Source organism: Emys orbicularis, chromosome 2, assembly GCF_028017835.1.
Source record: "Emys orbicularis isolate rEmyOrb1 chromosome 2, rEmyOrb1.hap1, whole genome shotgun sequence".
NCBI classification, from domain to species: Eukaryota; Metazoa; Chordata; order Testudines; family Emydidae; genus Emys; species Emys orbicularis.
The window spans coordinates 239,869,113-239,896,937 of NC_088684.1; the positions used below are offsets into that span (position 1 = coordinate 239,869,113).

Genomic DNA, 27,825 nt, shown 5'->3' on the forward strand with positions numbered 1-27,825 from the left:
CTTGAGCTTCCCGCCATATAACATTAATAACAAAGCAAGATAAAAACTACAAAGGGTGGGAGTCTCTGTGTGCTGTTTCTGTTGTTACAAAGTATCGCTTTGAGAACAGACTCTCTGTCTTAGGATGTACTAACACAATTAGCAGCTTGCGAGTTTCACACAGAGAGGGGGAGAAACAGAAAGCAAGAGACCTCTTAATTAGCAATGCCCTGGAATTTAAACCATGGGGATTCAAAAACTTACTTGTGATTTTAGTACAGACCTTCTTTAATATGATCCAACACCAACATGCCTCTATATAGGGGCCCAGGTAGCATGAAGTTGGCTACGCTAGCCTCACACCTCCCAGGAGTTTTCCTGAACTGTAGGAGCTCTCAACTGTCTTCTTGAAGGTTCTGTAAGTGTCTTCTTTGCTTCCAGAGTGGCATAAAGACACCCAGGACACATCTACTCTGCAATATCTCACCTGAGGCTGGCCCAGGTCAGCTGACTCAGACTCATGGGGCTCAGTCTGTGGGTCTATAAAATTGCAGTGTAGACATTCAGGTTGAAACCCAGGCTCTGGGACCCCATGAGGGGGGAGGGTCCCCGAGTTCAGGATCCAGCTCAAGCCCAGAAGTCTACCCTCAGTTTTATATCGTGAGCCCCACGAGCAAAAGTCTGCGGACACGGGCCCACTCACAGGTGGTTAATTGCCGTGTAGACATACCTTAAAAGGTACCTGGTTCACATTCATGTAGTCCCATTTGAAACAGGACGATATTAACATGAGCTAGGTACCTTTTAAAGGGCAGTTAGAGCACAGCACTGTACCACGCTTCACAAATCACACCCCTTTGGTGCACTTTGCCAGTGCCATGTAGACAAATCGTTCATCAGTGCTGAGGATCTGTTTTCTGGAGGGAGTAGCCACGAGTGACATGCAGTGGAATAATAATCAATGCACACTTCTTCGGCAGTGCACAACTCTATGAAAAGCATGAACTAGAAGGTATCAATATTTACACACTCAAAAGATTAACATTACTGTAGCACTTCTTAATACCCCATTTGCATTTTTGTTAGCATTGGTCTGATGATCTGAAAGTACAGAAATAGCGATTGTACCAATTCAGATGTTTGTGTATTTAAAATTGATTTTCAAGAAAAGGACAAGATGTTGATTCTAAAAGCTCTAACGGTGACAAATTATTTGCCAAAGGGCAAATGTTGCCCTCACTGATTTGCACCCTATTTACAATCTGATGGTAGCCAATGGGTTTGCATGTGCATCAGGGCAACTTTTGGGCCCCATAACCACATAACAATACATTCATTATATCTTAGTGATTTAGATCCCAGTCTTGCACTAAGGGCTCACCCATACAGAGCCTCACTGCAGGATTGGGCCACCGTGAGAGTTACCACGTGGTTACTGTTGTTCCCAGTGGGGTTACAGCATTGTTACTGCTGAGCAATGGGCAGCATTTGGCAGTAATTGAGTAAATCATCCCTGTCATTGCAGTACAATAATAATCTTGTTCATCTATTCCTTGCTTTGAAAGAAAATATATTTGATTCAAGAAGATGGAACTAGAGGTTGTGTCAATAACCCAGCATTTACCTTTTCCAGTGCAGCTTGCACTACTGACTCACTTTCTGTATCCAGGGCGGATGTGGCCTCATCTAACAAGAGAATTTTAGGGTTGCGCACCAAAGCTCGAGCTATGGCTATTCTCTGCTTCTGGCCACCACTCATCTGGGATCCTCTTTCTCCTACAAGGGTATTGAATTTCTGAGAAAATAGCAGCGACACCATCAGTTTTGCAGTCTAAACAATTAACCACTAAATAGAGCTTGATTCACTGTCCACTGAAGTCTATGGAGAGATACGCCACCCCCCAATCTTGATTTCAATGGACTTTGGATCAGGCCCACAGTGAGAGCAAGATAATTCTGTATTTTGGGAGCACCCTAGTGAAATGAAAGCTAAGGTTATATAAAAAGAACAGGAGTACTTGTGGCACCTTAGAGACTAACAAATTTATTAGCGCATAAGCTTTCGTGGGCTACAGCCCACTTCTTTGGATGCTGTAGCCCACGAAAGCTTATGCTCTAATAAATTTGTTAGTCTCTAAGGTGCCACAAGTACTCCTGTTCTTTTTGCGGATACAGACTAACACGGCTGCTACTCTGAAACCTAAGGTTATATATTGTCTGATCCCCAGAGTGCAGGACACAAATCCCATTTGGAATGAAATCTACACAAAGTCACTTTCAATAGCAAAAACGTTCCCACAAGCAGGTGGTCATGGAATTTTTTCAGATGGGTACTAAGGACCAGAGGGGCATCCCAGGGTGATAGAGGGAGTTTCTGCTTGATCTGGTACTGGAACAAGGTTTCTGATGTGAAAGACCCAAATCTTATCCACTCAGCCGCAGCATCCCTCAAAAAAATACATGTCAGATCTGCTGCCCTGATTCAGCCAGGTACTGAAGCACCTGTATAACTTGAAGCACTAGGGTGACCAGACAGCAAGTGTAAAAAATCGGGATGGGGGTGGGGGGTAATAGGTGCCTATATAAGAAAAAGCCCCAAAATCAGGACTTTCCCTATAAAATCGGGACATCTGGTCATCCTATGAAGCACATAAGTAGTTCTGTTGACAGTGAGGATACTCATGTGCCTGAAGTCATGCACATGCTCAAGTGCCTTATTGAACTGGGGCCTTTGTGCCATAAGCACTACCCTGATCACCACCTTATATGCCTAAAAATACAAATTTTGAATGACACTGCAATTTCCACTCTTGGCCACAAGGTGGCTGTAAAAATCAATGTTTCCCTGCTTACATTTATCAGCTGTTGCTGAGTTTTGGTTACCCATATTCTGTGATTTTGCAGAGGGGCAGCTGTCCCTCAACTTGGGGCTGAGATTGAAGGAAAGACAACCATAGTTCTTACTTTTAAGATGCATTTATATCAGAGTCATTCATGCTTCCAGCTTTGTTATCCCTCCCCCGACCCAGCCCGGATTTATTTCCATTTCCTTACATGTCTGTTTCAGAGAATTTAGAGAAACATTGCAATTGATGTAAATTCCTTCTGTCACACACACAAAAAATGGTTTCTTTTATGGGCATATCTCAATATCTCACTTTATTTCAGTTCATTTCTAAGAATGCAGGTTATTTTAAGTACCATACTTACATCAGGAAACTCCATGATAAAATCATAAGCATTTGCTTCTTTTGCTGCATTCTCAATTTCTTCATCAGTTACATCCTCTCGACCATATCTTATATTGTTTCTAATTGTTGTCCCAAACAGAACAGGTTCCTGACTGACCACACCAATGAATTCTCGGTAATGTCTCAGATTACGGGACTTTATGTCCGTCCACTATGATCTAAAGAAAAAAAAGACTATGAGAGCCTGAGGTTGTATATTATTATTTTTCTTATTATTTTCTATTATCGTAGCACCTAGAAGCCCTAATCATGGACCATGACCCCATTGTGCTAGGTGCTGTACAAACAGATCAAAAAGACCGTCATGTTCTTGAATCTTTCTAAACCTAGAAATGTTTCAGACAAAATCTTCCCATTCAGTTTGTTAGGGCAGATTTAGGATTCATGAGAAAAGTGAGGATTTATTTTTGTTTCAGTGAAGAAGTAGTCCTTGGCCAGATGTTGCCATACACCAAGTGGAGATTTGCCTCTGCTGGGCACCACACCTGCAGTAAGGCCAAAGTAAAGGAAAAAGGAAGGGGCCCTCAATCTGAATCCTACCATCCCTAACATAGTGTTGGCTGGAGATATTTTTCATTTTTGCAGGAAAGGAAAATTTGAAACTAGCGGAGGCCATCTCTGCTTATCAACCATATGGTATTATGGTTTAATGACACACACCCTAAAGCCTGCATGAAGCATGGTGCAAGGAGGATAGAAGGGAAAAAGAACAATCATCATGTATCTTAAATGGGAGATCAGTCCTATGCAGGTAATCCATATGGTGGAGGAGGTAACACAAGGTTTGGCACTTTACACTTTAGCTGTGCTCAGAAATGGCCATGAAAATTCTTTGTCTGGATAGCAAATAGGAGGGGACAGATTTAAGCGTCAGGCAATCTTTGAGATGAACACCGGTCTTCTACATACACTCTCACAGGACCGTGTGACACTGGAGCCGGGGTGGGGTGTGCTTGGCTGTATTTTGTTACAGTGCTATTTTTTCCCATTTCACACATGAAGGGGATCACCATTATGTAGTGGCCTGGAGGACAGAGTTGCGAGAAGGCCAAGCCCAGAGACTGTCCTATCAGGACCCTGGCCCACTTCTCCAAAACTCGCTTGCCAAGTCACAGCGCCAGGACAAGAAGTTCAGGTTCTGGAGTGAGCCGCAAGGATGGAGTAACTTAAGTATGGATAATCAGTGGCCTCACCTTCCTACATGGTCATGTTACCTCAATCGATTTAGATACATATATGGCCCCTATCACTGTGGCACATGAACACCTCTAAAGTAGTTAAGCTTAAAAAACAATAGCCTCTCTCTCCTCTCATCACATACTATATTAAATACCAGGAGCCTCCAGGTCCCTCGGAGGAGCATGGATCTGATCTACTAGTAGATCTACAGTAGATCTGAATAGCAGGTAGCAGGTGATTTGAACTGAGCTCTGGGGCCAGACTCATTGGCAAAGATCTGCCAGCAAAGGACAGATCTGCATTTAGATGGTCCCTCCTAAATAATATTTAATAATTAAAAATTGTATTTATTTCAATTCAAGACAATATCTACCCTCCACAGGAAACCCTATAAACAACACTGTTAAGCAAGTAGGCTACCCAATATGCAGGACACCAGCCAAGTGTGTGTTTGGGTGTTCTAAATCCAAGCCCAGCATCTGCAACAAATTCCTAATGTAAAAGGTGAGGCTGCTCAGAACAGAAAACACCCTACAGTATTTAAAAAGCTTGCCAGTGATTTATATAACTTCCAAGTGATCCACTCTCTGAGGGCTGTAAGGCTCACTTTGTAAGAGTTAGACTTTTGTTAAATCTCCCAGCATCAGATGGGAGGAACAGGGGCTGATTGGCCCAAAATCTTGTGTATTATAGTTGGGTACAATATCCCCAACTTTGTGCTCCACTTGTCTCCTTTCTCCTCGAGGACTTGTATAGCTATAATTCTTTGTATATTACTATTTTAATACCTATGTAAACAGTACTATGCTCTAGAATGGCTGTACTCACCACTTCTTCCTGTGGATCATAAAACCTGTGAAGCAGCTGGACCATTGTGCTCTTCCCACATCCACCGCTGCCAACCAATGCCACCGTTTGTCCATAGTCAATTTTCAGAGTGAGACCTTTCAAAACCTTGTGGTAGTTAAAAAATAAAATGTAGAACAATCTCAAATTAATGAGATTCTGTCACTTAGGGTGACCAGAGGGCAAGTGTGAAAAATCGGGACAGGGGGTGGGGGGGTAATAGGTGCCTATATAAGAAAAAGCCCCCAAAATCGTGACTGTCCCTATAAAATTGGGACATCTGGTCACCCTACTGTCACTAAATTCTGCCAGATTTATCCCTGCTACATTTTCAAAACCCACTCATTCTCATTGCAAATTCTGGCTCTGATCTTGTCTCATACCTCAACCACTGGAACCTGCCCTTCCTGACACCTCACATACTCTAATTTGTCCAGTGTTCTGCAGCAAAAAGTCATCTACTGTCATGATTCTGACCACAGTCAGTCCCTCTTGAAGTCCTTCCATTGGCTCCAGCATGCCTCCTGCATCACAGTCAAGCCCTTGGGCTCACCTTCAGGACCCTGCATAACTTTGCTTCTTCCAATCTCTCTTCTCTTGTCCTTTTTAGAGGCCACACCTTTCTTGCCTCACTCAGCTCAAACATTCCATTGGCTGACAACCCCTTTTTACATTCTTCTCCATCACTCTTCTCCATGCCTTCTTTTATGTTTCCTCTGTACGCATGGAACTCAAATCAACCGCCTGACTCCAATCTGCCGTGCTTCCATCCTGTCCTCTAAAGCACACAACTCTTTTAGCATAATACAAAAGTAACATGCCATATTTCAAGTTGTAGTCACAGTGACTACAACACAGCACAGAATAGGTGTTTCTCCTACCTGGACATCTGGTCTTGAAGGGTAACTGAACTGTACATTATTAAATTCAAGTGTTCCCTTTATGTGATCGGATTGTGTCCATCTGAAGAAAAACTATCTATAGTGGGTTTCTGGGGAGTGGACAAAAATTAAAATTTAAGCAAATAATTTACAAATGCACAGTTGAGGGAGGGAGATATCATTATAGCCTGAATATTTCATATTTTTATTCTACAATTTAAAACATCTTCCACACCACACCCATTTTAGCATTGGGTAGTTTGCAATCTAAGGCTAGCTGCCATAGTTACTTTGCTTTGGTAACTGCATTCTGTTCTTTGTAATTTCCTTTTAAGAGCCTGAACATAATGTTTCTTTCTAAGCCAGTTTGGTCTTTTTCCATTTGGCAAACACTAATTTTTTCCTCCTTTATTTTTCAATGGAAATTACCATGGCTTTTTGCTTATTACTACTTTATTTTTCTATTGGCATCATTCGTGCTCTCATACAAGATAATAGCCCGATTATGAGGACAGGGTAGAAGGATCCATACCTGATCAATTATCTTGAAAACTTTAAAGGCAGCTCCTCTAGCAATAGAGAAAGTTTCAAAGTGTGGTGCTGCTGTGCCCAGGCAATAACTACTAAAAGTTACGCAGAAGAAAACCTAGAGGAGGAAGAAGTTGAAACCCACACTGAAAACAAATCCAAAATTAAAGGCTGGTCCTATAGTCTTGATTTAGGCAACACTCCCATTTATGACCATTGGAGCTATGCCTCAGAAAAGACCGCAGGATCAGCCCCAGCATTGCTGTGTCATTCACAAGACATTCCTAAGTATCAAAAGAATAAAGTTTAAACCTTGGAATGCCAGCACAATACCTTATAGTCTGGAACAATAGAAACTGAGAAGGATTTTTGCCAAAATTCTATGGAATTTCTACATAAGAAAGAAAGAAAATGATTATTTTTGTTTTCTATTCTACTTGCCTCTATTGTAGTATATTTTAACACCAAATATTGTTAAAAAATACAAAAAGGCCGTTCAAAAATATTTATTGACCCATTAAAGTGAATGGCCTTTACCACTGCTAGATAAAGTTTTACAGAAAACTCAGAAAACCTGCAAACCACACTGTGAAAGTCCAACATATCTTTAGCTGACTACACCATAAACCTCACTAGAACTCTGAGTTTTAAGGCAAGCAGTAAATAGAGTTCCAATTTTCCAAACAATTAAAGACTCCACATAGTCAAACTTTTAACTTTATTCTATAGAATATCCTTCAAATGAATAGAAACACAAGATGTGAGGAGTACAAACAGCCACCCTACCTAACAGTAATTTGTGAGGAAGAATCTATTAGGCAAATTTCACCTCCTCTTCTGGTTGTGGAAAATCCATGAGCAGATTATGATTTTCTCTAATTTGTTATTTTAAATTATCTGATTACGTTTTCAATTAACTTCATTTACTGCTATTTAGTTGTGATTGGTCATATAGTCGCATGGTATTGTTTCTGTTCTCTGACTGCAGTTATTATAATCCTTGTGTCTGGTGTGAATGCTTTTGGAAAGTAAATTTAACATTCATCTTCTATGCACATTTGTGCTGGTAAAACAAACTGCATGAATGTTCATGGAAAACAAACACAGAAGAGACGCAAATATGGCGGAGACAAATTTTTATATAAATTCAAATTAATATCATGAAAGAAATCACTATTTGCCTCACTCTATTAGATAAGCATGTTAGCTGAAACAGCTATGACTGTGAAGTGAAAAACCAGGTGGATTTAAGTCATCTTTATTTGATCTCAGAGTGAACACTTCACTGAGAAGAATGAAAAATTTACATCTGCTTTGTTGTTACATTAAAAAGACAACAGCAAACCAGTTATGTAGTGAAGATTCTCTTCTGCCTATCTAAATTCTTGTATTAGTGCCCATTACCCTGGTATCCAAACACAACTTCACAACCAAAAGGGCAAGGAACTTAATTTTAACTTATATTTTACAGAACACAACCAACTCTGCAGGAAGTTATAGAAAGAACCCAGCGCCTGAGCAGTTGTGGATTCTCCAAACATATGATATCTCTTGTCCCTGCCTATAGCCAACATGTCATGTACTCAACATCCCTTCACAATGAAGTTAGTTTGTAGAAAGACACTGAGGTTAAAATACAACACTTACAGCCAGGATAGTCCCAACTGAATAGCCAGTATTCTCATCAAGAATTAAGGTAGTTCCATACCAAAACCCAAGCCCATAGCATCCATTTATAATTAGGTGCAAAAAACCAAGAGACAGCTTAGAAGCAATAGCCTTTTTTATACCAAGGTTTTTTGCTTCTCCTAGTTTACTTGTATATCTGTTAAAAAGACAAACATAGGTTAGTCACTGTGGCTGCAGACAAAGTCATAAATTAAAAAAGACATTAACTATTGAGAGTCAGACCTATTGATTTCCTGAGCTTGTTTTAGGGATCTATCCTGCCATAGGTTACACCCTTCAAAGAGGATATGGGTTCATATCCTAATGCAGGATCAGGCCTGAGTGGTTGACTCAATAGTAAATCATGTGGTCTTAAGACCCATCTTTATTTATTTCTGTGCTACTGCTAACAATTTCATCATCTCAAGCCATTTTGTTATGTCTTTATGCATCTGGATTCCAGCACTGCCTTCAATAAGGACCCGATTGGATGGATTTGAGACTCTTCTTTTTTTTTACTCTGAAATTTAACTGGGTTTAAGCACATTAAACCGGCTGTAGCATTATCAGAATTTACATGTCATACATGATGTGCTCTGTACATGTGATCAATAGCTATCCTGTGTTTGTATCTCTTGTCTAAACTTCTCTAGTCGTGTTAATCATTGAAATCTCACATTGTTACCCATATTGTATGTGATTCAAAGCCATCCAAAGTATGACATGTATTTAGAGTAAACAAATGGCACTGAACATGTGTTAGCTGCTTATTGTATCAGAGTTTTCATTTACCACTCTAACATATGAATAAAACCTACTAGATTTGCTAGGAGAATAGTTCTCTTTCCTATCATCTTCTGATGAGCCTAGTGGCAGCTTTTTTGTTATTAATAAAGACAACACAATGTTTATCTGGATAATTTACTTGTTAAAATGAAGAGATTGTCTAATATTAATTAATATTAGAAAGTTTCTCCATTTTTAAAGATAAAACAATTTGAATTGGCCTAAATATATCTATCTACCTGTCTATCTGTGCAAAGAAACTTTTTTTTTTTAAATCAGGCATTTTTCTTTTAGTTTATTTCCTTTTCATGAACCATGCTCTTAGCAATTGTGAACAGCTGTTAAACTCCTACTAAAGGAAAGTTAACACTTAAAATGTAATTTGGTAATTTAGAGATCAAACTGTACATTTATTCACACATAAGAATAAGACACAGGATTTCACTAGTGGAAATCTGAGCTTTTCGGTAACTGTAATTTTGGCAAGTATATAGCAAAAACAGTTTCCATGAAATTGCCTTTTGTTACATATTAATCTTTAAAATCTTGCCTACCTTAGAATAAAATGCTGCTGATAGTACTACGAGGGGGCTTGTGGATAGGATCACAAGTGTAAATATCCATCCCTTCACAAAGCCAATCACTATGCCTACTGTGAACATTGACATGTTTTGAAATAGCTGAGTGAATTTGTCTCTAATGCCATCATTGATTAATTAATGTCTCTGGGGGAGGGGGGAAGCAATTTTTTCAGCTGAAGATAGTTTAGAGTAATATGTATATTATCTCTATTTCTCTCTCGTTTTTATTAGGGCTGTCAAGCGATTAAAAAATTAATCATCATTAATCGTGCTGTTAAACAATAGAATACTATTTACTTAAATATGTTTGGATGTTTTCTACATTTTCAAATGTATTCATTTCAATTGCAACAGAGAATACAAAGTGTACAGTGCTCACTTTATATTCTTGATGACAAATATTTGCACGGTAAAAAAACAAAATAAATGGTATTTTTCAATTCACCTTATACAAGTACTGTAGTGCAATCTCTTTGTCATGAAAGTTGACCTTATAAAAGTAGAATTATGTACAAAAAATAAATTCATTCAAAAACAAAACAATGTAAAACTTTAGAGCCTCCAAGTCCACTCAGTCCTACTTCTTGTTCAGCCAATCGCTCAGATAAACAAGTCTGTTTACATTTGCAGGAGATAATGCTGCCTACTTCTTGTTTACAATGTCACCTGAAAGTGAGAACAGGCATTTTCATGGCACTTTTGTAGCCAGCATTGCAAGGTATTTACGTGCCAGATATTCTAAACATTCATATGTCCCTTCATGCTTCGGCCACCGATCCAGAGGACATGCTTCCATGCTGGCGACATGTTAAAAAATGTGTTAATTAAATTTATGACTGAACTCCTTGGGGAGGAATTGTATGTCCCCTGCTCTGTTTTACCCATATTCTGCCTATATTTCATGTTATAGCAGTCTCAGATGATGACCCAACACATGTTGTTGATTTTAAGAACACTTTCACTGCAGATTTGACAAAACACAAAGAAGGTACCAATGTGAGATTTCTAAAAATAGCTCCAGCACTCGACCCAAATGTTTAAGAATCTGAAGTGCCTTCCAAAATCTGAGGGATGAGGTGTGGACCGTGCCTTCAGAAATCTTAAAAGAGCAACACTCTGATGTGGAAACTTTAGAACCTGAACCATCAAAAAAGAAAATCAACCTTCTGCTGGTGGCATCTGACTCAGATGATGAAAATGAACATGTGTCGGTCCACACTGTATTGGATCATTATTGAGCAGAACCCATCATCAGCATGGAAGCTTTCAAGTTTTAAAGCTAATTGTAGTGTAATTTTTGATAATGGCTGCAGAGCGCTGGGACCAGGCCAGGAGCAGAGCCTGAGTTTATCCCTAAAATAAAACTTATTCCTGGAACTGCATCCCTTCACCAATAGCTCCTGTTTCCTAAGTCCTTGCATCCATAAGACCTCCAAAAATCTTAGAACAGAGGTGGACTGACCCCAGGTCCTATCAGTCTTAAGAGGATGGGCTACCCTGTCACATTAGCCTTCTCACTCTATATGGCCTTGGAATACCAGAGATTCCCAAAGAGATAGGGAAAAAAGGATTTAATGGTTTGTCCTTACTCCTCTTCTTGGATTAGCTGATTTCATTAAGTGTTTAAACCAACCAACAAACATGGGGGAAGGGAAAGGGAGATTCTAGCCAACTTTCTCCAAAACAGATGAATTGCAAGAATATAAACTGCTTGTGATATATTAGTTTCACCTAAAAAGATAGACTCTAGCTCAACCGAAATAATTTTCGGGAGGTCAATAGACTGTTTTATACAGGATGTCACAAATGATCACAGTGGTTCCCTCTGACCTTGGAATCAGTGAATCTATAGTGAAAATAGAGCCTGCATCTTTAAGACCATAAGTTCAGCTCCTTCCTATAGAAGTTTTCAGACAGCTTGCACCTATGTCTGGATCTTGCTGGTCTGCAGGGATTAGTTCCCAGGGTTGTATTCTACTTTAAGTTGTGAAATACTATTATTTGACAGACTGCTAGTTAAAGACAGACTGCTAAACACATTCATGTTATTGATAATACACCTAACAATTACTCTAGACATTTTAAACAGAAAAAACAAGTGCAGGGTTCCTTCTTGAACCATTAGAGGTCACTGTTGTGTATGTAATGCCAACTTGCTTACACATTTCTTGCAAACACTACAGCAGGGTTGTGCTCAGAAAAGTGACTGTATAAAGGGCCCCATTTTTACTCTACAGATCTGGCCCCTGTAGATCTAGCTACTCTTACTGCAACAGAGCTACCCAATACAACATTAGGAATGTGAGTTGGACGGTCTTCAGGCTTATGCACAACCTACAGAATTGTTAACTGAGTCCCATATTTCAGATGGTGCCAAAAATAAAACAGCTGGACCCTTGATCTCAGTTTTAATTTGTGAAGCTGGTAGCTAGAAAAAACACCTTAATTGTAAATTGGTGATTTGATATTACTGAAAAACAATAACCCTCACAATGTCAATGTTAGAGTCACTTATCATAGTATGGGCACACTCCAATACCTCAATTATAAATGAGCCACGGTATCCTTCACTGGGCAGATTTCTACTTGCACCCACTGAGGTCAATAGGGTTGCATGTATGAAACTGAGAACCATATTTAGCACAGAGCATTTGGCAAGGCCACCAAACAAAGCTTTTCTCCGACATCAGCAATACCCTCTGTCACAGCTGTCTCAGTATTCTGATGGGAAACTCAGTTTACTGTGTGGAGAAACAGCATATCCTTCAATAGAGGGAGCTTGTATTTCTAACAAAAGATCGATAGCTACTTTAATTTCTGACTGAATTGCTCTGACCAGCTCATTTCAAAACACACATTTTCCTCTGGCCCTGGTTACAGGGCAGGGGGCTTGCAGAAATAGAAAATGCTACTACCATTAATTTCTTGCTACTAGTCCCATCCTCCTTGTTCTCTCATTCTTTTCTAATGAGTCATCCACATTTTATTCCTGGAATGAAAATGCTTTAATACTTTTGTTCCAACCTTTTTCTTTTTATTTATGCCAAACATGCTCCCAGTAAGGCTGATAGGTATGACATAAGGCAGATTTTGACCCCACCAGTGCATCCAATATTTGCATCACAGGATGCTGTTTGTAAGATCCCAGAGATTTTTGGGGGGTTCCTGAATTCCCTGCATCTCATTAGATTATTGTCTATTCCACAGCTGTAATAATCTGGATCCAAGACTGTCAGAAGCAAACTTATGGCACACCATTAGAACATCAGGGTAGGAAGGGACCTCAGGAGGTCATCCAGTTCAACCCCCTGCTCAAAGCAGGACCAATCCCCAGACATATTTTTGCCCCAGATTCCTAAATGACTCCCTCAAGGATTGAATTCACAACCCTGGGTTTAGCAGGCCAATGCTTAAACCACTGAGCTATCCCTCCCTGCTTGTGTCAGGGTGTGATGTTTCAGGAATCTTAGCCTCTAGAGCCACCTGCAGGTCTTCTGTCTGTACACAATTCAGCCCTCCAACTGAGAAGCATCTAAGTCCAACCCCTTTCAGGGCAACACAAACTCAGACCAGCATCCAAAGTTTCTCAACAAATCTACCCTTTTCTGGACTCTGTCTTTAGTCGCCTTCCTCCAATACCAGAGGAGACTTTCTGAGATTTGTGGTTTTCCTACACACCCAACCCCATTACAGGAGTCCCTCTTTTCTCTGTGGTTCTTCCCTTCACAGTGAACTTTCTCCCTCTTTTATGAGGGCCAGGTGACCATTAAGCAGCACTTACTGCCTCTTAGTTCTTTTCTTCTGGCTGAGAAGCAATTAGCTAATTATTGTTTGCAGTATTGAAAAATAACCCTGTGTAGCTCATAAGCTTGTCTCTTTCACCAACAGAAGTTGGTCCAATAAAATATATTACCTCACCCACCTTGTCTCTCTATTAATTAATTATGGCACAGGTGTAATAGATATGACTAATAACTCCTTCCCATCACATTGACTCATTAAAAAACTCCTCATCATGCCTGCCAAAACATTTCAACTTAAATCCTCCCATTCTCTACACAACCCAAATACTGATTTGCGTGCTGAGTATTTCCATGGGGCTTGAGGGAGGTGGACTCTTTCTCACCAGATGATGAAGTTTCTCTGGAGATGCTAAGCCTGGAGGGTTCAGTAGCCTTTGTGTCCCTAAAGAGTCTTTCTCTCTCTGAAGACTGGAGAAGAAAATCTGTGTAGAGAGGTCACTGACATGAGGAAATCACAGTTTAAATTAGCCATGATAGAGCAACTGGTGATTAATTCTGTCTTGTAAAAATAATGTCAAAATATTTGTGATGTTGTTGTTTTGTTTTGTGGGGGGTTTTTTGGTAACAAAGTTAATGATTTGATTCAGGGTTAAGATGTTTTTTTAATCCATTTGCCAGTTACTAATTAGAACAATAAACAAGTGAATAGTTAAATATATTTCAAAAGTCAGAGTGTCACAGGCTGGAGGAGCCGGCATTAAAGTGTCCTAAATGAATTAATACTTTTAGATTGAACTCTTAGTTGATAATTGGTTTCCTCATAATAACAAAATGTGGAGTTACAAAACTGCAGAATATCACCCACTGTAGTTCTTCTCTTTCCTCAGGAATCTCGGATATTTCCTGAATTGGGGATGCCTGCGGAGTTCTCAGGAAAGCACTGCTCTCATTTATTTTGACTAAAAACATCTCCTTGATTTATGGCAACTTTAAAATATTTTCAACTGTCCGCTGAAGAATTAAAAGGCAGTGAGAGGTTTGTGGGTTTTCTTTAGGAGGTGGGTAAGAATGGAGTTTTATTTAATACTAGCTGCTAATCTCTTGCTGCCTTTTATTAAATGATGAAAATGAGATTTAGACAACCTCTGGGAAGGGATGCAATCCAGCATCACTAACTCTAGTTCTTGCTAGAACACCAGCTTTGCTTCCTGATTTATATACATTAGTGCAGGGTTGATTCAAGCACGTCCATAGCCCCCTGAAAATCACCTCAGGTTTATCTCCTCCTTCCCATGTAATATGTTTTTCCTCCTGCCTCTGGGATTATAATTAAAACTGTATGTTGGCTGAAATAAAAAGCTACTATTTTGGGTGCAGAAATGGGCTGGCGGTGAGGCTGAGAGGACAGCTGAGGGAAACGTACAAAAGCGCAGCATTGAGCAAGCTGTGGGGTTGAAGGTGCAGAAAAACGTTGTGGAGAGAAGGGAGGAAGCAGCAGGAGCACGAAGCAGCAGGCAGCTCTAAGTGGCAGGGCAGTGCCAGAATTGAGGGAAGGGAACTGCCACAATAAGGCAACAGGTGCCACCAGGCGGAGAGGGCAAAAGTCACCAGAAGGAATCTTCTTACCTGAGCAGCAGGAGCCACTTGGGCAGAGGTTGGCTCAAATCACGAAGTTCTTGAGGTCAGCAGGTGACAGGAAGATTGAGGAGGAGGAGGGGGGGTCACAGAAAACCCCAGTGGAGGCAGGAGATGTGCAGCAGGGGGGAAGGGGGGAAAGTGCAAAGGAAGCCCTGGTTAGCGGTAGTGGATCAGCCTTGCAAAGGGGCCAGAGGAAGCCCCATTTGGGGACTGGAAAGCAGCTCCATGAAAAAAATGAGACCAGCTCAGGGGAATAACCTGCTGTGAAGGAGCAGAGCAGTATCCGCAAGGGGGGAGGGGCCCTAGATCAAGCCCAACCAGGGTCTGCAGACCCCTGTCAGAAAGGGTCTGGTAAAAGGCTGTGATTGGGCAGGAACAGCCACCAGGAGGGGGTGGGAAAACTCCTCAGCCAAGGGCTACAATAGGAGCATCAGGCAAGGCACCTGGGAGGCAGGAGCCACAGCCTCTTCCTTTCTCCTTGACCCCCTTTTATTCCTCTTAAATCTTCCTTTTCATTTATATCCCACCAGTTGTGTGCGTGTGGCTGGGCTGGTGCCCCAGTGCTGGGGAGTGGCAAAATCTAGCCAGAAGGGTTTTGAGTCTTCGAGATACAGCGAGAGGTTCAGCTCAGCTTGCTCACACTGTCCCTTTGCATGCAGTACAGAGGGGGGAAATGAGGAGCAGCAGAACACTCTTTCTCACTGCCTCCCTGTCAGGGGTCCTTCCCACCCCAGGTGCAGCCTGTCACCAGTGGATCTGTAGCTTCTGACACACAGTCTAGTACTGATCCTGCAAGATCTAACAAAATAACCAGTTCTTCAACCTATGTCAATCTCCCTGTTGTTCCCCTAGACTCACTTGTTAATGGCATTTTTACAATTTCCTGTAGAGACCACATGAAGGTCAAGGGGAGCTTTATGAAAAAGGCCGACACACTCTCATGCTTCTAAAAGCTGGAACCGAACTAACCCACTGCTCACCTCTGCTGTCACTGAATGGAGAAACTCACAGCCACATGATCCAAAGAGAACAAGGCTTCTTACTAATATGCAGCCTTCTGACATCTCTCTTCCCAGTCATTGGGTGACCAACAATTCCCATCAGAGATTTTCTCTCCTTTTTTCAATCTTTCCCCATAAAGCTTTTCCCAAAGGTCATTATTCACTGCATGTGGAAATGCCAGGTAGAACTTTGTCAATCGCTTTTAGCTGCAGGACTAAAGACCCAACCACTCCCAGTCTTTATTCAGGCCTAATCTGATGGTATCCAGTTTGCAAATTAATTCCAGTTCTGCAGCTTCACGTTGGAGTCCGTTTTTTAAGTGAAGCTGCAGAACTGGAATTGATTTGCAAACTCGATACCATCAGATTAGGCCTGAATCCAACATTTCCCCAATACTAATCTAAACTTAATTTCCCCAATACTAATTTCTCCCTATTGTTATTCACACCTTCTTGTCAACTGTCTGTAATGGGCCACTCTCTTACCACTTCAAAAGTTATTTTTCCTCCCTTGGTATCCTGCTGTTAATTGATTTATCTTCTTAGATTGACCTCACACTTGGTAAAGCAACCCCCATCCTTCCATGTATTTGTACCTGCTCCTGTATTTTTCACTCCATGCATCTGATGAAGTGGGTTCTAGCCCACGAAAGCTTATGCCCAAATAAATTTGTTAGTCTCTAAGGTGCCACAAGGACTCCTCGTTGTTTTTGCTGATCCAGACTAACATGGTTAACACCCTTAAACCAGTTCATATTTGTCTTTACTCATACTATACGGAGTAATAAGGACTTTATTTAAATCTGATCTGATTAAACAGCGTATCAGAAACTATGACAATAAGAGATTACGCTGAGACAAAAACTACATTAAGATGGTGTTAAGGTTGAGAGTTCATAGCAGTAATTTAGGGTAAAATACTTTACAGGGATGTTGTAATTGTCCTCAAAACAAGCAATAGAAACTTAAGAAAGTCATAGTTAAAGTTTCATTTAAAAAAATCAAAACGTGTTAAAAGTGTGGAAATCCTCAGGTAAGGCACTCAAGCAATCTTACTTTGTCCTGATTAAACTGATTATTAAAGACATTAGATTTTTCTTTATTTTGAACTCATGGGATATGGTGGTCCTAAGCAGCTCCTGCAGAGGGAGAATCCTCCCATAGCCAGTTGTGGTTCCTTTATGTCCCCTATATGCCACTAGAGTGGCGTACAGGAGCTGGGATCGGAATTGGGCTTCATGTTTTTGTTGAGTACTTTATAGGTGCTATGTGTTTGTGGGATGGCTGAGTGGAGAATGAAAATATGCGACTTTCTAGTCAAAGCTGTATTTTTTTTGGAAGAAGGAAAGTCTGTGGGCAAAGAAATGAGACCACACAAGAGGCTCTGATTTTGTGGCCGGAAACGCTTTCTGAAGATTTAGGGTTGAATTCTGCAGCCTTTTATTATGCAATTTCCCATTAAAGCCAAGGGACAAATTCTGGGCTCCTTACATTTCCTCCATCCCCATCATGAAATGAACTAGCTTGGCTATTTAAGTGCAGGGAATAGGACCTTTTCCCAGGAGGGCTGGTCATAAGGGCTTACATACAAGAGGTAGCATTGGTTTAACTAATTGTACAATCCCATCCAACCCCCTGGGTACATACTCAGGCAGCTGCCCTGACCATACTGTTATTTTTAGGAGCTAGCTCAAGCACAGCTAGCATGTGTACATCTACCCGAGCTGGGAATCACCCCTCGCAGCTGCTGTATAGATGTGCTCTGTATGGGTAACTAACATCACGTTGGCACGTGTTCACATGACATCTGTGTGTGATGGTTTACGCGACTGACCAGACTGAATAGACAACTTGTAATAACAAAGGTTAATTACTTTCTTAAGACCCTATGCATGATTAAAAGAATCCACTGAAAAAATGTAGGAATTTCTTATGATTCATCAAACCGTTTGCTCCCTTCCCACCTGCTCATCACTAGCCAACTTTTGTTTATTTACAAAACTTTTTCAGTGTATACCTCTGCAAAAGCAATTATGTCTGCTTCACAAGGATGTATCAGACATTTACTTGTAACAAGCAAGCTCATGAATACATTTATATGTAGGAACATTTAAAATGATTACTAAAATGTAATTAATTACTATGGATGCAGAAAAATTTTATTAGTGTCAAGTCACACTGCCATGTCATGAAACTGACTGCATGAATGAAAAACAATTGCAAATGTTATTTAAAAGGTGGTGGGGAGGAATGAAAAACATAACAGTGGAAAACCCCTAAAAGGATTGGTACACAGGTATGGAAAACGTTGCTTCAGGTCTCAAAGTGTGTGTGAAATAAGAAAGTGGAAAAAAAATAGGAATGTGAGTCTTAATAGGGAATCCTCTTTATTCCAACTAAAACTACTTTACCAAGTATTAAAAGTAAATCACACAACAGAGGTCTCTTCACTTCACTCTTGCATCATAAAAGTGACCTATTAAATTTTTGTTTTCATGCTCACTGTTGCCGATGTGTTATGCACTTCATTTATAGTAAATAAAACACTAAGCCCATTAATACTGCATAAATTGATAGTGGTTTGATCCAGTTTCCTCTGAAGCAACAAAAACTAAATTGCCAGGTGTGTTCATATGAATAGCAGATATGAAAATGAGAATTCTACTTATCACCTGAGGGGAAGGTTCATAAGAATGGGCAAGTTGAGGGTAAGAATTGTCACAGAAGCCGTTTGTTTTAAACAGAAGTTTTACTTAAAATTGTTCAAAGATCAAAATAATGTCCCACGAGCACACCCAAGAGAAAAAAAAATCTGTATCCCAGGCTCTCTGGTTATTCACTCAGTCATTCTTGTAAAATGTTCTGGGCGCTACTGCTGCTGTAATCTACAATACCTTTCCCATTTTATATACTCAATAACAATAACTCTGCTTTTCAGAGCTTTACTCCTGCATCTACCCCTCCAAAAACCAGGGAATTGATTTCTCCTCATCCTAGAAATACTCACCAACAGAATGCCTGTAAAATGTGTGAAACCATTTATTCCCTATTGTGCTCGGGGTCTGAGTCCCATTTTGTTGTTGTTGTTGTTTTTTTGTTCCAAGGTGGACCCCAAAGACTATTTCTAGAGGCTGGTATTCTGACCCAGCAATCCCTTCCTGGTATACCAGACATTCAACACCTGCTCCCCTTTTAATGTACTGCTTCCTCCCATAATTACAGACAGGTACAAAACTTTGCCACCTCGCTATCTACCCTCTTTTCCAGATCATTTATGAATACACCTCTACCCCGATATAACGCGACCCAATATAACATGAATTTGGATATAACGTGGTAAAGTAGCGCTCCGGGGGGGCGGGGCTGCATGCTCCGGCGGATCAAAGCAAGTTCGATATATCGTGGTTTCACCTATAACGCGGTAAGATTTTTTGGCTCCCAAGGACAGCGTTATATCGGGGTAGAGGTGTATGTTGAACTGCACTGGTACCAGTATAGATCTGTGGGGGACCCTGCTATTTACCTCTCTCCATTGTGAAAACTGACCATTTTTTCCTAAACTTTGCTTCCTATCTTTTAACTGATCCATGAGAGGACCGTCTTTCTTATCCCACGACTGCCTATTTTGCTTAAAACCCTTTGCTGAAAGTCCAAATACACTATATGCACTGGATCAACCTTATCCACATGTTTGTTGACCCCCTCAAAGAATTCTAATAGATCGGCGAGACATGATTTCCCTTTAAAGTGCTGTGTTGACTCTTCCCCAACAAATCATGTTCATCTAGGTGTCTGATACTTCTGTTCTTTACTATAATTTCAACTAATTTGCATGGTACTGAAGTTAAGCTTACTGGCCTGTAATTGCCAGGATCATCTCTGGAGCCTTTAAAAAAAAAAAAAAAAAATCAGCGTTACATTAGCTGTCTGCCAGTCACCTAGTACAGAGACTGATTTAAGTGATAGGTTACATACCACAGTTAGTAGGTCTGCAACATCATATCTGAGTTCCTTCAGGACTTTTAGGTGAATACCATCTGGCCCTGGTGACTTATTAATTCATCAATTTCTTCCAAAACCTCCTCTACTGATACATCAATGTGGGACAGTTCCTCAGATCTGTCACCAAAAAAGAACAGCTCAGGTGTGGGAATCTCCTGCACATCCTCTGCACAGAAGATCGATGCAAAGAATTCATTTAGTTTCTTTGCAATGACCTGGTCTTCCGTGAGTGCTCCTTTAGCACCTCAATGATCCAGTGGCCCCACTGATTGTCTGGTAGGCTTCCTCCTTCTTGAGTACTTAAAAAAATTGCTGTTCTTTTAAAAAATGGAAGTAAACTCCTACTGAGGAAAATAGAACGGAGCATAAAATTTGGCAAGTCAAGTATGAAAGTGTAACTAGGAGGCCAAAAAAGAATTTGAAGCACAATTAGCAAAAGACACAAAAACTAACAGCAATTTTTTGTCTTTTTGTCTCTAACTGTCTCTTTTACTCTGTTGGTTAGCCATGGTGGCATGTTTTTGGTCCTCTTACTGTTTTTCTTTATTATTATTTGGGAGTATACATGTAGTTTGAGCCTCTATTATGATGTTTTAAAGTTTTCATGAAGCTTGCAGGCATTTCATTCTTGTGATTGTTCCTTTTAATTTCCATTTAACTAGCCTCCTCAGATTTGTATAGTCCCCTTTTCGCGTTGCATGACTCACCCCTGGGGCGCCTCCTGCTGGTCGTCTCGGGAATTAGCTCTCCAGCCTCCAGAGCACCCTCTGCAGGCTGGTGTCCTGCAGCCACTTGGCCCCCCATGTCCCTCCATGGACTCCAGTGCCCCGTTTTCTGGGGTGCTGCCCCCTGACAGTAACCCCTCACAGCCTCAGGTTCTCCCCCTCCCAGGGGAACCCCCACCCACTATCCCCACTTCGCCTCAGTGTTAGGCTACTGCCAGTCCCCGTCTAGCCCCCTGCTCACTGGGGCGGACTGCAGTGTAAGCCACTCATCATAGGCAAAGGGGTTCGGACCTGCTGCCTCTGCCTACCCATAGATTGCCCCCTGCAACCCTGCACCTATTTGGCCTGTTGTCAGGCCTGCAGCCTAGGGCTTTCCAGGCCGGAGCTCCCAGCTTCTCTGGCCCTTCCCCAGCCCTGCTCCAATCTAGGTTCCTTGCTTGGCATCTTGCAGCCAGGCCCTTCTCCCTCTACAGGCAGAGGAAGACTGATTAGGCCCTGGCTCACAGCCTCTTATAGGGGCCAGCTGGGCCTGATTGGGGCATGGCCACAGCTGAGCCTACTTTTCCCAATCAGCCCAGGCTTCTTGCCCCAGCCACAGCCCTCTCCCAGGGCTGGTTTTAACCCTGTCAGGGCTGGAGTGGGTAACCACCACGCTACACCCCTTTTTTAACTTAAATGCTACTGTGGTGGATTTTTTTGGTATTTCTCCCTCTACGAGGATGTTAAATTTAATGATATTATTGTCGCTATTAATTGAGCAATTCAGCTATATCACCTTTTGGACCAGATTCTGTACTCTATTTAGGATTAAACCAAGAATTGCCTCTCCTCTTGTGGGTTCCAGGACTAGCTGCTCCAAGAAGCTGTCATTAATGGTGTCTAGACATTTTATTTCTGCATCCCATCCTGAGGTGACATGTACCCAGTCAATATGGGTTTCTGTAGCCTCTCTAATCTCCCTAAGCATTTCACAATCACCATCACAGGCAGGTGCTCGATAGTATATTCCAACTGCTATACTCTTATTATTCAAGCATGAAATTTCTATCCATAGAGATTCTATGGTAGTTTGATTCATTTAAGATTTTTACTATCATAGAATCATAGAACTGAAAGGGACCTCGAGAGGTCATCTAGTCCAGTCCCCTGCAATCAAGTCAGAACTAAGTATTATCTAGACCAGGGGTCGGCAACGTTTGGCACGCGGCTTGCCAGGGTAAGCACCCTGGCGGGCCGGGCCAGTTTATTTACCTGCTGATGCGGCAGGTTCGGCCGATCGTGGCCCCCACTGGCCGCGGTTCGCCGTCCCGGGCCAATGGGGGCGGCGTGAAGCGGCACGGGCGAGCCGACCCCTGATCTAGACCATCCCTGACAGGTGTTTGTCTAACCTGCTCTTAAAAATCCCCAATGATGGAGATTCCACCACATCCCTAGGCAATTTATTCCAGTGTTTAACCACCCTGACAGTTAGGAATTTTTTCCTAATGTCCAACCTAAACCGCCCTTGCTGCAATTTAAGCCCATTGCTTCTTGTCCTATCCTCAGAGGTTAAGAAGAACAATTTTTCTCCCTCCTCCTTGTAACAACCTTTTATGTACTTGAAAACTGTTATGTCCCCTCAGTCTTCTCTTTTCCAGACAAAACAAACCCAATTTTTTCAATCTTCCTTTATAGGTCATGTTTTCTAGACCTTTAATCATTTTTGTTGCTCTTCTCTGGACTTTCTCCAATTTGTCCACATCCTTCTTGAAATGTGGCATCCAGAACTGGACACAATACTCCAGTTGAGGCCTAATCAGCATGGAGTAGAGCAGAAGAATTACTTCTCGTGTCTTGCTTACAACACTCCAGCTAATACATCCCAGAATGATATTCGCTTTTTTGGCAACAGTTTTACACTGTTGACTCATATTTAGCGTATGGTCCACTATGACCCCCAGATCCCTTTCTGCAGTACTCCTTTCTAGGAAGTCATTTCCCATTTTGCATGTGTGCAACTGATTGTTCCTTCCTAAATGGAGTACTTTGCATTTGTCCTTATTGAATTTCATCCTATTTATTTCAGACCATTTCTCCAGGTTGTCCAGATCATTTTGAATCCTGTCCTCCAAAAAACTTGCAACCCCTCCCAGCTTGGTATTGTTCGCAAACTTTATAAGTCTACTCTCTATGCCATTATCTAAATCATTGATGAAGAAATTGAATAGAACCGGACCCAGAACTGATTCCTGTGGGACCCCACTTATTATGCCCGTCCAGCATGACTATGAACCACTGATAACTACTCTCTGGGAACGGTTTTCCAACCAGTTATGCACCCACCTTGTAGTAGCTCCATCTAAGTTGTATTTCCCTAGTTTGTTTATGAGAAGGTCATGTGAGACAGTATCAAAAGCTTTACTAAAGCCAAGATATACCATGTCTACCACTTCCCCCCATCCACAAGGCTTGTTACCCTGTCAAAGAAAGCTATCAGGTTGGTTTGACACAATTTGTTCTTGACAAATCCATGTTGACTGTTATTTATCACCTTATTGTCATCTAGACATTTGCAAATTGATTGCTTTATTATTTGCTCCATTATCTTTTGAGGGAGTATCCCTGGCTCACTATCTCTCTGACCCATTTGTCTATGGTTGATGAAAACCATTCCTCCAGGAAATGGGGAATCCTGCCCCCTAGTTTCAGTTCTGGGCAGATGTCTTCAAGATCTTTCTCAAAGAAAATTTTGGGGGAGGGGAAAGGGCTGAGGTCCCTCCAGACTATCCCCTGGACCTCTATTCCACCGTTTTCCTTTGGGGAATCTGTCATACCTTTGCTGGTACCTCTGTGAGGATGAGGCATGAAAGAAGCATCTCTGTCTGAAGGCTGGTCTATACGCTCTCCAGTGGGCACTTAGTGGGCCAGGGAGAGACTGTTTGGTTTTGCCACATTGTCAGCCAGCAGCTTCTCCAGCTTTTCTCCAAAAAGGAGGAAGCCTGTAAACTTGGCCAAGCATAGGACCTGCTTAGAGTTAGTGTCCATCTTCTAGGGTCAGAGCCATAGCTGGCAGCTGGCTACATGGCTTGGGTAGAGAAACGCATTGCATCCATTGAAGCGTTAGGTACAAATGCTGTTGCTAAGGACACTTTTGTTAAAGTGGAGCCAAAGTCAGGGTGTTCTCTGTCCTTAGGCTTGGAGCCCTTCCAGCCAGGAAAGGAGCTGCTCTTGCAAAGCAGGTAGCTGCCAGGGACACTCAGAGGGTGCCCTCCATCTTTCTATCCTTGGGATCCTTAGGGTAGAACTCCCTTCTGAGGGAATAACCATATCCCTGGTGAGGGATGCTACAGTGGCGCCAACCTTCGGTGTCTCAGCCATAGACCCCTTTTGGTTTCTGAATGTTTAGAGAACCTGAAGTCACTCTTGTTAATGTGTGTGCCCTGACCCAGCTTGTTCCATTCATCCCTAATCACTTTCTTAAAGGAGGAGTGAAGGGGTCTCGCAGCCTCAGGGGAGGAATTTGAGGGGAGGAATTTACTCTGAGGCTTGATCTCAGGAGCCCACTCAAGCTGGATGTGAATCGTGGAAACAACATTGTTGCACACAGTTTGAAATTTCAAAGGTGAAAAAAAAAATTCTGCATTCCCACCCTTTCTGTTTGGATTCAGAACCAGACAGCTCACCTTCCTCAGTGGAGGAAGAGAGTCAGAGGACTCTGTCTCCTGAATTTTTTGTGTGCCTTTTCTTTCCCTTTTTGGAACCTTTTTAGGGTGCTTTGGGAGCTTAGACGCTCTGCTGCAGCTTTGGTGAAGGCTTTTGCTGCTTGCCTTCCATCGGTTCTGCAGCACTCTTGAGAGGTCTGTCTCAGAATTCTCTCCCGCTGGTACCCATTCCTCCTGGGAGTTGTCTGAGTCCTGCTGGTCAGCTTGGGAGGGAGTGGGAGCTGATTAGAAGCCCTGCTTCTTTCCCCAGGGCTCTGAGGACCCACTTTTAGACATGGGTGGGGGGGATTTGTGGCCCTCCAAGTTTCCCCTCTATGTTCTGTTGGGGCCTCTGGGACTTACCCCCTGAGTAGAGTGGTCAGGGAGGAAACTCCTCGCTTATGGAGCCGCTCCCTGCTCTGCACCCAGGTTCCTGGTCCATTTTATCCCTGCTGGGGTTGTGGCTGCCTTGGTGGGTGTAATGGGGTTTGCTCACCACTCTTGCACCTCCTGCTGGAGGTCTTTGGAATTAGCTCTGAATGGTAGTGCGCCCTCTTCGGGTGGTGCCTTGCCACCGGCACTCCTGCTCTAGCACCCACATCTCTCCAAGGACCACAGCAACCTCTTCAGTGACACAGCCCTCCGGCCTTGCCACACACTGGGTTTCCCCCTTCTGGGGGACCTGCAGTCCTCTGTTCAGCCACTTCCCTTAGTGGCAACTGCAGCAAATTGTCTGGCCACTTGCTCATGGCCCCAGCATCCTCTTTGCCCTTGCCTCGGGGCCTCAGCCTGTAAACCCCAGTAGCCAGCCAGGAGCTGTCTCTCGCTCCCCCGGTCCCTGCTCGCAGCACTACTTTGTCCAGGGTGCTGGCAGTTCTCTCAGCTCTCCAGAGACACAGTCTTTCCTCCCTGGGCTCCCAGCAGAGAACTGCCCTCCTCTGCCCTGCAGCTCCCTTTTTATATGGGCCTTCTTGGCCATGATTGGCTGCTCCCTTCAGCCCTTTTCTGATAGGCTGCGCAGGAGGCAGCCACCCTGGGCTCTATTAATCCTGTAGAGGCCAGTGTGGGGCAGGCGCCCCATCACACACTCTCCCCCTCAAGCCTACAACTCTTGGGGGTAGGAAGGTCTCATGCTCTTCACTACTCTGAGATGCCCCTTTAGGTTATCCTGCTGTTTCTTGGTTTCCCTCAGCCAGAGACACACATCTTCCTTCTCCTTTATAGCATCCCTAAATTCTTCCCTCAGGCTTGCCAGGTCTCCTTCTGCCCTTAGGCTGCCACTGCTAATTGGGCTTGTATTTTGGACTCCCCCAGTCCCTTTTCTCTCAGAGTCTGGGGACCCACAGTAGCCTGTTCCACCACTGCATTTGTTCCTACCTCTCCCTGGTCCCCCTCTGTCCCAATCATTTTGTCCGTGACCTCCTTACTACCTCCTACTGAGTGTGGGAGATGACTCCCTGGCAAGTCTACAGCCATCACCGCTGCATCCACCCTGACAGTCTCTGATCCAACCTGGTTCCCGGGCACGCCCTTTCCTATCCTGCCTTCTCTTAAGGGGGCAATACCTTTTTATTTATATGCCCCCCCTCATCGCACCAAAAGCAAGCTCCTTGTCTCTTCTTGGCCATGGGTCTCCCATAGTCATTCCCTTGTTCAGCCCCATCCCCTGGGCTAGCCATGACCCTGCAACTTATGAAAGGGCACTCCCTCTGTAGGTGCCTCTGTTGCCCACAGGCCCAACATGCCCATCCTCTCTTTGTTCTCCTGACGGGGGGATTCTTTTGGGCTCTCAATCCTTCCCACTCTCTGATTGAGGCTTCAGTCCCCCATCCCAGTAGGGGCAATCTCTTTTCCAGTGTCCTTTCCACCCACAGGCATAACAATCAGTCAGCCCAGCCACAGGTCTCCTGGTCCTGGTACCTGGCTTCTCCTCAAGCTCTCTGTGGCTTCTATTAAACTTTCTCCATAGGAGCTTTACCAGGGCCTGCTGTTGCTTAACCAGCTTCCCCAAATAAGTCTGGAGGTACCACTGTGTCTCCCATTCCTTCTGTTGGTTCTCCTGGATTTCATGCAGCAGGGTCTCGAACCTTCCGTGCTGTCTGTCAGTCCCTTTCTGCCAGGGTACTGACCCCAGAGTCCAGCCTGGGATGGCACAACAACCCTCTGCAAAGAAGACCTCTGCATACTCTGGATCCATCGTCCCCACCTTCAATATCTCTCCTTTACTCTCTCAAACACTCGTGTACCTGGGCAATCGTCCCCACAGTCCTCTCTCCTCCCCTTATCTCAGGGGTGACCTTGTGCCCACATTCTCCACCACGTGTAATGGGGTTCACTCACCACTCTGGTGCCTCCTGCTGGATGTATTTGGAATTAGCTCTACATGGTAGTGTGCTCTCTTCAGGTGGTGCCTCACTGCCATCACTCCTGCTCTAGGACCCACATCTCTCCACGGACCACGGCATCCTCTTCAATGGCACAGCCCTCCGGCCGTGCCACACACTGGGTGTCTCCCTGCAGTCCTCTGTTCAGCCACTTCCCTTATTGGCAACTGCAAATTGTCTGGCCACTTGCTCGTGGCCCCAGCATCCTCTTTGCCCTTGCCTCAGGGCCTCAGCCTGTAAACCCCAGTAGCCAGCCAGGAGCTGTCTCTCGCTCCCCCGGTCCCTGCTCGCAGCACTGCTCTGTCCAGGGTGCTGTCAGTTCTCTCAGCCCTCCAGAGACAAAGGGTATGTCTACACTATGAAATTAGGTCAAATTTATAGAAGTCTTTTTTTAGAAATCGTTTTTATACAGTCGATCGTGTGTGTCCCCACCAAAATGCTCTAAGTGCATTAAGTCAGCGGACTGCATCCACAGTACCGAGGCTATTGGAATTCTGGGTTGAGATCCCAATGCCTGATGGGGCAAAAACAGTGTCACGGGTGGTTCTGGGTACATGTCGTCAGGCCCCCCCTCCCTTCCTCCCTCCCTGAAAGCAACGGCAGACAATCGTTTCACTCCTTTTTTCCTGGGTTACCTGTGCAGATGCCATACCACAGCAACCATGGAGCCCGCTCAGCTCACCATCACCGTACGTCTCCTGGGTGCTGGCAGACATGGTACTGCATTGCTACACAGCAGCAGCTTATTGCCTTTTGGCAGCAGATGGTGCATTGCGATTGGTAACCATCGTCATCATACTCCTGGGTGCTCTTTTAGCCGAACTCGGTGAGGTGGGTCAGGGGCGCCTGGGCAGACATGGGAGTGACTCAGCCAGGTCATTCCCTTTTCAAGTTTCGTCTCATGGAGACTCAGTCCTGCCGGCAGTCGTACTGCACCGTCTTCTGGCGAGCAG

General features: G+C 43.2%; 1 protein-coding gene across 1 annotated transcript in view; it reads right to left on the reverse strand.

Annotated features, from left to right (window-relative positions):
* LOC135873832 (ATP-binding cassette sub-family B member 5-like) overlaps positions 1–27,825 on the reverse strand; it is a 36,508-nt gene that overhangs the window by 5,305 nt on the left and 3,378 nt on the right. The window contains 10 exon segments of the mRNA XM_065398445.1: positions 1,604–1,774; positions 3,190–3,381; positions 5,158–5,165; positions 5,234–5,363; positions 6,137–6,204; positions 6,207–6,246; positions 6,669–6,782; positions 8,312–8,489; positions 19,936–19,967; positions 20,116–20,249. Coding sequence (XP_065254517.1) covers positions 1,604–1,774; positions 3,190–3,381; positions 5,158–5,165; positions 5,234–5,363; positions 6,137–6,204; positions 6,207–6,246; positions 6,669–6,782; positions 8,312–8,489; positions 19,936–19,967; positions 20,116–20,249 — 1,067 coding nt within the window.